The following is a 13,051-nucleotide window of genomic DNA, read 5'->3' as shown; positions in this document are numbered from 1 at the left end:
AAGCGATTCTTTTGGCCCAGCCTCCCGAGCAGCTGGGATTACAAGCACGTGCCACCCTGCCTGGCTAATTTTTGTATTTTTTTTAAGTAGAGATGGGTTTTACCATGTTGGCCAGGCTGGTCTTGAACTCCTGACCTCAGGTGATCTGCCTGCCTTGGCCTCACAAAGTGCTGGGATTACAGGCATGAGCCACTGCACCCAGTCGATTATTGGCTTTTTAAGATAAAAAGATATAAGGAGAGAGAGAGACAGAGAGAGAGCCAGAGTACTGGTAATTTTTGACTTCACTACTACTTTTCCCGAACGCTCATTTTAAGCCACCAGGTCTCATTTGGATTTGGAGGTGTCAGTTCCTGTCAGGGTGGCCATGGTAGGATAGATAGAGGCATGTACTGGGGGTTGCTGAACTTGGCATTGAACCCTAGACCTGAGATGTTGCCAGGTGTGAGAGCAAATGACCACATAGCCTTGTGTTATTCAGCTACTAGCAGAGATACCAACTACCCGTAAGGTTGTGTGCAGGTTAAATGAGATCATGTGTGTCAAAATGCATCCTCAATGGCAGAAGGCTCTATAAAATGTGAGTGACTCCAGTAGAATCTCCCTTCAGCTAAGCGGGTGATCTCTCAAGTAGGTGAGGCTGTGCATGATACTTAGAATGGTTGATTCACTTGCCTCTCTCAAACGTGTGTTTTAACAGAAAAGTCTTTCCCCAGCTAGAATAAGTGTGGACCTCAGTACATTCTTCTTCTTTTTATTTTTTTGGAGACAGTCTCACTCTGTTGCCCAGGCTGGAGTGCAGTGGCACGATCTAGGCTCACTGAACCTCCACCTCCCGGGTTCAAGCTATTCTCCAGGCTCAGCCTCCCACGTAACTGGGATTATAGGTGCCTGCCATTGCATGGCGTATTTTTGTAGTTTTAGTAGAGATGGGGTTTCACCGTGTTGGCCAGGATGGTCTCAATCTATCCTCGTGATCCACCTGCCTCGGCCTCCCAAAGTGCTGGGATTACAGGCGTGAGCCACCGCGCCCAGCACATTTTTCTAATGAGACTCTGAAGGCTGCTCTTCATGCCTGTCTTCTTGGAGATTTCATGTTTTAGTTGTGCTTTGATGCAACTTCTAAACACAACTTTACTCGAGAGAATTATCTTCCCTTTTCATGAAAAAGAATAACCACTAAAATGATCATCCAGTATCCATCAAAGTCTGAAACATATCCTGAGGGCAACGAAAAATCTACACATCGGAAGTAATCAGGTTAAGGAAATAGAAATTCCGATATTAATGAGAACATTGCCAGGAAATGGGATATTTACAAATGAAGTGACACTTGAACTAGGAAGCAAACATTTCTGTTTTGAACGTGAAGTGCCAAAGGGACAGAAGTAAAAGCTTAGAATCTGGAGCTTCACAGAAGTTCAATATTCACCACTCCTTCAGGGAGATAAAAAGGAAATAGGACTAGTTAACTTAGCTCTGAGAAGTTTACTGTGAAGAGAGCAAACAGACACTAGAAGTCCTCCTTTGCACACTAGTTTATAGAGTTTTAACTTCCACGATCACTTTTTTTGCCAAAGATTTTTAAAAACCCTATGAATTTTTCCGCAACTCATACCCCCACCAACAATAAAAAAGGCTTTCTATAACTCAAGACTGGGAAGCGGACAGACGCAGTTTTGGCATCTGCCGAAGATAAGCCAGTGGCAAGCCTCCTTCCCACTGCCAAGAGAATGGTTAAGTTTTATGTTTTCCATCTCGAGGCATGGCCATAGGATAGGCTACTTGTCCCTGTCCCCCATTTCAGGACTCATACATATCTCCCTTCCTCCATGGAGCAGAATCAGTGAAGGTGACAACCTGGACAGAAGCTCCGGCAGTAGAGGCGGAGGGTGGAGGGGGAGGTGGGCAGAAACTTGAAGGAGCAATGGAGGGAAGAGAAGCTCCAGAGGGTGCTCATTGCTGGTTGAGGGGCAGCCCCGAGAGGAAGCTGAGGGCGCTGAGAAAGACCACCACGTGCATGGTGTTGGGGGAAGGGGAATGCCATTCCTGCTGCCTCCCACCCCGCCTGGGGCCCTAGGAAGGGGAAATGATGCTTTTGAAATAAAAAATAAAAAACAGCTGGTCATTCTCCAGGGTTCTGGGGGAGGGGCTTGGCCATCCTTCTCTCCAGTCATCAGCAGAGGACTCTATTTTCCCAGGGTGGAAGATGAAGAGGCAAATGGAGCCACAGCTGGGACCAACTGACCAGCTGACTATTCCACCATCTCCTTTCAAGATAAGGGACATACTCCCCAGTGGCTTGATGAAAGCGATCACAAGGAATAATGCTGAGTGGTAAATCTATACCCCTGTCCTGGGGAAACCCAAGAGTAATGATGCTTTGCGGCCTGCTTCCTAGGGACCTGATCCAGCTTCAAGAACATCCGCCAGGAGCTAGAGATGAGAGTTGGTGTGCCCTTTAGTACTGCCCTTCTGCAACATCCGTTACCCACTCCCCACTTTTCCAGGTGGCAGAGATGTGACATGATCAGATTTGCATTTTCAGAAGATTGCTCCAGTGCTGGCATACAGGTTGGAGGGGAGGAGGCAATATGGGGGCAGAGAGACCAGGTAGAAAGTGGGTATAAGCATGCAATTGAGGCTGGGGACCTCAGGTCAGTGGCAGGGGCATGAAATGGAGGTGAAAACTGGAGAGATGTTGGGTGACAATGTATTAAGTCTTGGTGCCAGGAAGAGAGGATAATGAAGAGACTCAAGACCCCTTGACCCACCAAGAACATGTCTGTCAAGTGCCAAGCATTGCTCACTCTGGTGGGGAAACTGCACATTCACAGGGGATGACTGTGGTTTCTTGCCTTGGAGATGGCAATAATCAGGAAAGAGTTTACATGTGACATGCATTCTAAATGGAAGAAACAAGGAGCATGGGAATGCCATAGTCCTTTTATCTCCAGGCTTCTTTCAGTGCCATAACCTTTAGAATGGTCCTGAACCCTCACAACCCTTCCTGGAGCTGAGTTCAGCTAAGTCTCCCCTCCTCTCACCAATGAGATGTCCTTCCTGAGGTCTTTATAACTCATCAAACCCAAAGTCTCCAAGAGACTGAAGTTGCATCTGGTTTTATTGCTTTTTATTATTTATTTATAATTTTCTTTTGAGACAGGCAGGGTCTCCCTCTGTCACCTAGGCTGGAGTACAGTAGTGCAGTCTTGACTCACTGCAACCTCCACCTCCCGGGTTCAAGCGATTCTCCTGCCTCAGCCTCCCAAGTAGCTGAGATTACAGGTATGCGCCATCATGACTGGCTAATTTTTGTATTTTTAGTAGAGACGGGGTTTCACCGTGTTGGCCAGGCTGGTCTTGAACTCCTGGCCTCATGCAATCCACCCGTCTCGGCCTCTAAAAGTGCTGGGATTACAGGCATGAACCACCGTGCCCGGCCTGGTTTTACTGCATTATACATTGTATGTATTGGAAGTGAAAATAATTTCACATTTGCATCCTCATAGCTCTCTCTCAAATGTTTGCAAGGGGAGCTGTGAATGAACTTGTCAGGAAACACTGTGCTACCAGGTTAAATACAACAACTGTTTTGTTCAGTTCGGTTTAAAAAGTCTTTGGAGGGGACAATGTTTGGTTCAGTTAATAAAAATCTCTGGTGGGAAGCAGTTTGAAAAGATTTGGAAAACAAGCACTAAGTAGCAAGATGAAGATGAACCAGGTACCCGAAGGGAGCAGCTGTCTAGAAGGCTTGATATAGAGAAGTCAATTGTTCTGATGGCTGTGGCCAGATACCCCTGGCCTTGAACCCTGGCTCTAGCCTTGGCTAAATGTGGCAAGGACCTGGGACAAGCTCCTGACCTTCCTGGGGCCTCACTTTCTTACCTATAAAATGCAGTAACACGTATATTTGGGTGGTTGAAGAATTACATTAACTTCAATGGAAACACATTTATGGCTCCTAGCACAGTGCCTGGCATAGCATAAACCTTCGAAAATAAGTTTCATGAACAATAATGACTGTATTTTTGATGTGCCCTTACCTCTCAGGCCAGTGACATCATCTCTGAGTTGGGGTCTTTGTTCTTGGGAAATTTCCTGTTCTCGGCACACAGAGAAACAAAACCCTGAACGTAATCCCTTGGAAAAGCCTTTGGAAGTCTCAGGACACTTTGTGTTTTGGGTTTTGGCAGAGGTGAGGGGGCCAGAATTCTCAAACCTCTAAGGAACCCAATGGCTTAAAGTTGTTTAAAACCATAGGGGCAGGTTCACTTGACATTGCCTGTGGCTGTTTTTCAGGCACCTGGGAAGACAGGTGCTGAGTAGGTGGAAACTAACTAAAACAAAGATGAAGGGAGATGAGGTATATTCTGGAGAAAACGGCCAGATGTATCTTTTACATAGAAAAGTGCCGTCTTATCCTTTCTTTCATCACCTGAGTGAGGGGAGGTGGGGTTCTCTGTAAAGAAGGGTTGGTGTGCATGGGGTCTGGGAACTAGGTATCAAAGATAAAACTCTGGTAGACGGGGCTCACTCAGATTCTGGGGCCTGGTGCTGATACCCAGACAGAGCATATCTAGGACAGAAGTGCAGTGGCAGCCAGGTGAGATCTCTTGCAAGCCCTGTCCCCTCTGAGCAGCCAGCATTCTCACTCAATGGTAGCAATACCCAGCAGTCTTCTGATTTACAGCTGAGTCTTGTTAGCCTCCAAGGGAGGGTCTGGAGCAATGGAGGGTCCCTGGGCCTTTCCTGAGAGATGGTGTCCCAGCAGCCACCAGATATGCTCATCACCTGTCCTGCCTGCACTGTTGGCCACATTCACATTCTCACAGCTAGCTGTCAACCTCTCTTTGTCTCTTTGTCTCAGTCTTTTGTCTCCAGTCTTAGAAGCACACAAATAAAAAAGTTGTGTTAATCTCATAAAATACAGAGAAGCAAAAAGAAGAACAAAAAATCACTCACATTCTCACCATCCAGAGATAACCAGAATCGACATTACTTCCAGCAATCAAATAATACAAAACAACAATTTAAAAATCATTCCAGGAAAACTTTCTTCCAAGGCCCTTATTTTAACACTTTGAATACTTTTTCTTTGTAATTCTCCTTGGTCTCTTTATGGTTTTTCTAGGTGCTTCTCACTTTATGAAGTCCAATGCTGAACATGAAATACTGGAAGGGCTTTGATTAGCATAGGCAGAGTTCTCAAGCTTTTCTTTGGGTTTGTATCTCTCTACTGATGGTATTTCTAGGAATGCCTCCCAGGAACAAGCTTACTTTGGAAACATATTCAGCTTGTGGTTCTCTATGACCCCTGGATCCATGCCTCAATATATTGGATAATGCACATCCAGCTAGAATCCCCCAGTAAAGCAGAGTCTGAAAGACATGAGGCCTCCAGGTGCCCACCTACCTGGTAATCCATGGGCCGCCCAGCACTTGGCTCCATCTTAATGTCTGGCTTAGATCTGAGGAACAGAATGTATCATCAGGCCTGGTGTATGGGGACTGCTTGTGGGGGAGGAGGGCATGGGCAGTGGTTAGACCTGGGAGTGGGCAGAGGGACAGAATCGTGGTCTTTAAACACTCAAGCACTGCCAAGAATAGTGGGGATTAGTTGCCTTCAGAGGACTCGACACAGAGAACTAATCAAAGGCAGAAGTAACAGGGAGACAGACGTGGGGTCAATAGCTTCAAATATGGGGTGGGCAGGTCTGTGGCTTCCTTGGGCTGGGAGGTATTCAAAGACCTGAGAAAAGGCCTGCTTTGCTCTGCTTTTGCAGGGAGAGAGGTGAGAGAAACACCCAAGAAAAAGCAGAAAAGGGTAAGATTAGGTTAGGAAGAAGCTGTCCATGGGCCCTGATTCTTCCCTACCCAAATTTCAATCATAGCAAGGTCCTGCCTGACAGGGTGGGGGCAGTTGGGGTTGTGGGGCTCCCATCCACTCACCGCTTGTTGGAGACATTAGTGGTGAGAGCTGTGACTGAGGCTAGAGACACCGAGTCGGGATCCAGTCCATCCCCTAGCCGAATGGCCAGATGGTCAAGGTCTTCCATCTCCAGCACTGCTGGTTCATCTGGGGAAGATGAAAGACTGGTTAGGTGGGCTGACTGATGGTGAGATAGTGACTGTTTCTCCTTTTACTCTGGCATCCAGAAAGCTGAGAGTTAAATTCGAGGTTTACTTAGTTGCTACTGCTTAGAATGTTATGGCCTGAATAACTGCAATGTTTTTCTACCTAATCCCGATCTTGGATTTGAACGGATATTATGTCTGGTCTTGCCTTTTTATTTTAATTGAATGCTCTTTTATTGCATTGTACTTACTTAGGCACTGAATATCCCTTGTGGATGAAGGTAGGGAATAAAGAATCCATACTTTTGCACCTCTCAATAAATAGCTACCATTTACTGGGTGGATACTCTGTTCCAGGCACAACACCAGGACTTTACATGAGTATCTCTAGTCCTTAGAGCTGTGCCCTGCCAAGATGGGCATTATTCTCATGTCACAGGTACGGAAACGAAGGCTTAGGAAGTAACTTAATCCATATCAAATAGCTGATGGCATTCAGAACCGAATGCACTGGTATTCATCTAATGAGATGCAGACATGTAGATTCCGAAAAGCCACCCGAGGATACTGGGTTTGGTCCTCAGCCAGCAGCTGTACTCTCTCCATTTAAGAAGGTGAAGGGCACAGCTGGTATTGGCATGGGGGCAACAGGGTGGGGGAGAGAGCCTGAGGGCCATTGGGCCACAGAGGGGATGCTGGGGGAGGGCAGCCGGGAGCCCCGATGGTGGGCCCGTGATGGAGAAGACGGTCCCCTCCCAGCTCCCGTGTCCTCTCCATTTCTCCCCTTGTCTTCCTCCAGGCCTCCCTGCCTGTCTTCCCCTCTCCAGCCGCTGCTCTGAGAGGGCCCAGTGCCACCTGCTGCTCCAGCCTCCCAAGCTCCGCCCTGCTGCGCCCTCCAGCGCCCCCAGGACCTCCCCTAAGGCCAGGCTGCAGCCTGATGAGAGCGCGCTGGCGAGGCCTGCCGCCAACCCTGCACTAGTGGGACGCCGATTTCCCCCCAGAAATAGGGAGTTGGCCAAACAGCGTTTCTTGATGGATATTCTCTGCTCTAATTAAAACTCTGGGCTTCTGTGTGAAGAAGAAAGAACCCGGAGCAACGAGGGCGGGAGGAGCTTTGTAACCAGGCCCAATAGACAGAGGGCGCGGCCCGTTTCCCTCCCTCAGCCCCAGGGCGTCCCCTTCCTAGAGGGCCTCGCCTCACTGGGCGGGGCCTGGCCCTGGGTCAGCCAATGAGAGTCCAGGCCCCTCCCAGATGGCTCTGGACGACCAATCCCAGGAGGACCTTTTGGCAGCTGGGCAGGGGCTGGCAAGCGGCGTGAGGGCGCCGCGAGGCGCGGGGCTGACGCGGGGACGCGGCGCCTGTCCTACCTGGTCTTTGGGTCTCCTCCTTGTGGGACCTGTTTTTGCCGAGCTTCATGGCGGAGAACACGCTCCTCCCGGCTCTGTGAGGGGGCCGCCAGAATGAGGTGCAGGGAGAGGGACGCGTGGAGGAAAACACACAAACACAGAAGAGCCAAACATGAGAGAACGTATCAGAGAAGGGAGATGGACCCGGCCCCTCACCTACTGGTCCCGAAATAGGTCGGGATCTGTCTTCCCAAATTGGGAGCCATGAGGGGGAATGAGGGCAGAGAGAGACCCCTCTACTTCCCCCTTTGCCATCCTTTCACACACAGAGGAGAGGGATGGGGTCCCCAGCAAGCAGGGAACGTGGCCTTGAGTCGGGAAGAGCCGTTTTAACTGGAGCTCCTCTGGGTCTTGGTCTTTTCAGTCTGATCCCAGCCCCTCAGTCTAGTCTCAGAGCTCCGAGCCCTGCCAATGTCCCCACGCTCATCTTCCCTGGCTCAGCTGGTTGGAGAGAAAGCCCGAGGACCGGAAACAGAGCATCTGAACAGTGGGGCAGGGACCAGAGAGGACTCAGGGACAGAGGCCGATGAGGAGATGGGAGATGTGGTTGAAACGAGCTGTTCAGTTCTCAGATGGCCTCGGTGCTCAAAGCCTGACTTGCCTTTCTCCAACCTCTCCGTGTTCTGGGATGTTCCTTGGTCCCCAAGAAAAAGGGGGAGATAGGCCCTTTCCCATCTATCTTCAGTCTTGGCTTTTGCCCCTTCTACCTGTCCCCTCTCACTGCCGAATTCCCCTTTCCCCCAACCCCAGGAACTTATGGCAGGCTCCATAGTTCCTACCTCTTCCTCTGGCTTGCTGTGGCTTTGTGCCCCCAGGCGAAGGGCCTTGCAGTCGGGGGGGCTGAGGAAAAGGGGCAGGGGTCCTCACTGCCCTTCAGTGATGTCCCTGCAGCAGAGCCTGTGGTTCCTGGCGCTAGGAAGCACCAGGAGCAGGATCAGCAGGGGGTAAAGTGCAGTGTTCCATTACCCCATCCATATTGCATGAGTGGATACCTGACTCCCTCCACTTCCCATTCTCCCTCCTCCTGGGTGTGGCCCCATCATCCTGTAGGCCAGGTGGGGCCAGGTGCAGGCTCCAACCTGGAGCTCACTTACGGCAGAGTCCACCCTTTTTGGGTCACACATCTCCCTGTGGAGGCTTGACTATGGTTTCTAAGACCCCAGATCCTTGTTCTTTATGCTGGGCAATGAGAGATTGGGGAAAACCTTTCTGTCCTCAGGCAGATGACCTAGAAACCTCAAGCCCCTCTCCTCAGGATGGTGGAGCCAATCTTATTCCCCAAACCTGGCCCTATCCCAACCCTAGGCCCTTTCTTTACTGTTCATATTCAAGACAAAGCACGTTCATATCCCAGTGAGGGAGCAATTGAGAATCACCCTTTTCACGTGGCAGTAGCTCACAATCTAGAGAACATTAGCATGTTCTTGAATTCCTAAAAAGGAATGGAAGAAGGCTGATGTGTCTGCACTCTTCAGTAGCATACCGTCTGCAATACGACAATGGGAAGAAAGGGAAAGAAAGAGGCTCTAAAATCAAAGCTGATGCCTTTGGAATTATTTTTAAAAGCTTCCTCCTTTCTGATGGGGGGAGGTGAGTTATACACACACACACACACACACACACACACACACACACACACACACACACAAAATGGCCAAACACAGACTACAGAGGGCCAAAGGCCTTTCCAGATGTCTGCAATGTCTGCAGATGTCTGCTCATCTCATCTTCCTGCAATCCTCTGAGGGCCACTTGCTTCTCCTCATTCAACCAATAAAAAGACTGAGGCTCAGAGAGGTGAAAATAATCACAAGGTCACATGGTGAGTGGCAGAACTGGGATTGAAACAGAAAGCTCCTGTGTTCTAGGCCAGGAATATTTTCACTGCATCTCGGGTCCTTTGCCTCGATGCCGTAGGACTGCACTTTTCCATGGGCATGAATCCCATCCCATCCTGACCATTTGGGATTTTAGTTAAAAGGCCCCAGGGCTGGCACCCGTAGATACAGGTATGATCTGTGTGCCGGCATAGTTTACAGATCAGGATGCTGTCATCTGTGGCATCTCATGGATCACACCCATGTTTACAAAGAAGGGGCTCATTCAAAAAGAATCTGAACACACACACATTTGGGAAGGGGCGGCTGTGCATGTTAAATTGCTGGTGACATAACATTGAACAGAACAATGAACCCACCAGAAATAATCGTGTGATGGTGGGGAAAGGACCACCCTGGCTGGCTTGCCCTGAAGCATCCTGTGGGATTTCTCCCCACCTGGTGGCCCCAAGGGCAGGAGTGCTGGCTGTCCTGCCACAGGCCCAGCCTCAGAAGTGTGGTTTCTGTGGGCCTCCTCGCGGGTCACTTCCTGTCTCAGGGCTTTCTGCCCAGGCTTGCTGCTCAACTGTGTCTCTCCTGAATTACCCAGGAGTCTTCTGCAGGGCTCAGCGTTTGACTTTGTACCATTACTTCTTGGCCATTCCTGGGCTGTGTTATTCTTGGAGTCCCCAGCCCTTCCCCATGTGTGACCTACATAGTTACCCTTTGCCATTTTAGCCTGCTCCAGCCACAGACTTCTCTCTCCCCTTCCCCTTCCCCACTTCCCCAGAGGGGAAGTGCTCTGAGATGGCAGGTCAGAAGCAGGCCCTGCCTGGAGAAGCCGGCTGCCCAGCCTGCTGGGATGGGATCTGGCCCTGCTGCCTGAGGCCCAGGGGGAGTGCAAGGTAGCAGGAAATGGTGGCTTTCAGAGGCTGGTCCCATGGACTCACCCAGGTGGAAAAGGACCTGAGGCATCCCTGGGGCACTTATGGCCCTTGAATTTGAAGGTCACTTTATTCCTTAACACAAACAGATTTGAAAGAAATGATTGAGGCTTTAAAAAACTATACTTGTCCTGGTCCGGTGCGGTGGCTCACACCTGTAATCCCAGCACTTTGGGAGGCCGAGGCAGGTGGATCATTTGAGGTCGGGAGTTCGAGACTAGCCTGATCAACATGGTGAAACCCTGTCTCTACTAAAATTAGCTGGGCGTGGTGGTGCATGCCTGTAATCCCAGTTACTCGGGAGGTTGAGGCAGGAGAATCGCTTGAACCCAGGAGGTGGAGGTTGCAGTGAGCCAAGATCGCACCACTGCACTCCAGCCTGGGCGACAGAGTGAGACTCTGTCTCAAACAAACACACAAACAGAAACTATACTTGTCCAACTATTTCTACCACACCTTAAAGCAATTCAAAGGAGAAATCTCTCCCTTCCAACCCTGCAAAATTTTAGCCCTCTGAAGTGGTAGTACTGGTAGCACTCCTGTGTGCCTGGGAATATCTCAAAAGGATATTGTCTTTGTCCCTTTGTTAAAAATGCAGAAATGTGTAGTGAAGGATGTAATTTCCAGAATTCTTACAACAGGCTCTGTACCTCTGATTGTCCTAGACTCGCTCTTCAGTGAATCTGAATTGTGATCAGTACAGCATGATGTCATCCCTGCCACCACCCTTTGTAATTTTCTGATCAGTAACACATCAGAAGTTCACTATGGAAAAGGTCTTTTCTGCCTGATTGTAGCACCAGTTCCTGGAAAGCAGTATGCCTGCTTCTCTTGGCAAACTGTAAAGGAGAGTTTTGAAATAAATGCCAACTTAATCAGAGAACTTTGAAGATTATCTATTTGTCTGAAAGACTTAGATTTCAAAAAATCTAATTTGCTGATGAGGTGTCTGTTGTCCTGGCCTTTTATTATTTTCAAAATAAAATTCTGCATTTGGTCTAGTTGAGTTCTACAATGACCAAAAATAGGATATGGTGAGAAACAGACAAAGAAAACAAGCCAATAATCAACTCAGTGAAAACTCACTTTACAACCAAATGGCTCCTTATTCTTGGGCGCATTAAAGCTTGAGAAGCGAGAGCCAAGGGGAGGCCAGTATCCCTCCAGGACCCTCTGAGGATTTAGAATTCGTTTGAGTTTCCTGTGGCTGCATTCACCGTGGTCAGAATGAAGTGCACCTACAATCTAGACTGGTATCTCTCTCTAGAGGAAAAATGCTAAAATTAGTTCACTTATTGTAAACTGTAAATCTGATGATTTCTCCACTCATTTTATGGCCCAGATTAGAAGTATATTGCTTGGCTCTGTGGTGCACACAGGGTTCTAGGAAGAGCTTAGTATTTATAATAACTTGGGAACATTCACCAAACTAAATTTAGTGACCCGAGTGTTTCATTAATTCAGGTCTCTGGGTTATTCTGAAAGTTAATAGAGACCTGACCCTAAATAAGCTGCAGGTTGAGTCCATTCACTGCCCAGGGCTTCTGCCCCATGACTGGCTTCAACTGGAACTTCTAGGCTCATTAGCTCAGGCCTCAGGTAATCAATCAGGATAAAGACTCCTATCTATGAGAAATAGGGTCTGTGGTCCTTCTTTGCATTGCTCAAATAGCCCAGTTTTCAAAACCTGAGAGCGTGTCATCCAAGCACTACTAAATGGGTTTATTTTAAAACTTTTCCATACCCCAAGACACAGGGAATTTCATAATTTCAGTCTTCACAGGTGTCTTTGAAAGTGGGTTGAATTTCAGTTCGTTTTTGAAGAGCTTCCCATAGGTGGGCAGGATAGGCTGATCCTTTACACAAGAACCACCCTGTCTCCAAACTGGCCCCTTTGCACACATGCCCACATTGTACCAGAAGGCTTGGGGTGCCCACACACTCTTGTCCTGACCCCGGGATTGTCAGGGAAGCTGTCTCTTCAGTTCTTACTGGTGGCCCAGCCCTTTGCAAGGCTCAAGCAAGCAGCATCATAGAAGATGATGGGTGATTTCCCATCTCCCCAAACCAGTCTATCCCAGAATGTCACACAATATGAGTTATTTCGTGGGTTGAATCTTGTTTCTCTACTTCAACTTAAATCTATTTCCATTTATCTCTTCTCAGTGGAGATAGATACCAACCAGCTTTGCCACACATTAACATTTCAGAGATTGAAATCTGTTCCCACAGTTTTCTCTCCTCCAGGCTAAAGAGTTTAAATTCGTTCAATCTCTTCTTAGAAATCTCATTTTCCTATTATTTCAATAGTCCTATTGCTCTACACATAATAATAATAATAATAATAATAATACTATATGCCAGTTTACTTTATCTCATGTGTTAATTAGAGATGGTAAGAAATTAGGATGGAGAAGGGCTAGGGAACCAGTATTTTTGTGGAACTACACTATGTGCTGGCACTGTGAGGCACCTCTTACTCCAACTGTAGCCAGTCAAAGGGATCAGGCCAGTCTGTGTCCCTAGGGTCTGGCCTGGGACAGACTGGGGAGCTGGGCATCAAGAAGGGCCTTAGAGCATCTCTGTTCTCAGGCAGGGAACCTGGGGATGGACAGGCTGCTCGTATCTCATTCATATGCCCTTTACATCTAAGCATCTATGGAGAAACCCAAAGCCTTGAGGACTCCCTAAGAGGACTCCCCAGTTCAGCATTCCCCATCATCTCCACCTGCCCTGGATTCAGTTCCCTGGCTCTGAGCCTTAACACATGCCCTGCCCAGGCTTCTTCCCTTACTGGGAACCTGG

General features: G+C 48.5%; 1 protein-coding gene across 1 annotated transcript in view; it reads right to left on the bottom strand.

Moving 5' to 3' along the window:
- Window positions 1–13,051, bottom strand: part of OTOF (otoferlin) — a 122,223-nt gene that overhangs the window by 47,934 nt on the left and 61,238 nt on the right. The window contains exons 6-8 of the mRNA XM_011972734.1: window positions 7,447–7,520; window positions 5,953–6,079; window positions 5,417–5,471 (exon numbers count right to left, since the gene is read on the bottom strand). Of these exons, the coding sequence (XP_011828124.1) occupies window positions 5,417–5,471; window positions 5,953–6,079; window positions 7,447–7,520 (256 nt within the window). The remainder of the gene's footprint in view (window positions 1–5,416; window positions 5,472–5,952; window positions 6,080–7,446; window positions 7,521–13,051) is intronic.

The sequence above is a fragment of the Mandrillus leucophaeus genome, unplaced genomic scaffold, assembly GCF_000951045.1.
Source record: "Mandrillus leucophaeus isolate KB7577 unplaced genomic scaffold, Mleu.le_1.0 Scaffold13, whole genome shotgun sequence".
NCBI lineage: Eukaryota > Metazoa > Chordata > Mammalia > Primates > Cercopithecidae > Mandrillus > Mandrillus leucophaeus.
The sequence above is the reverse complement of the archived record's forward strand: the minus strand, read 5'-3'. Positions and strand labels throughout refer to the sequence as shown.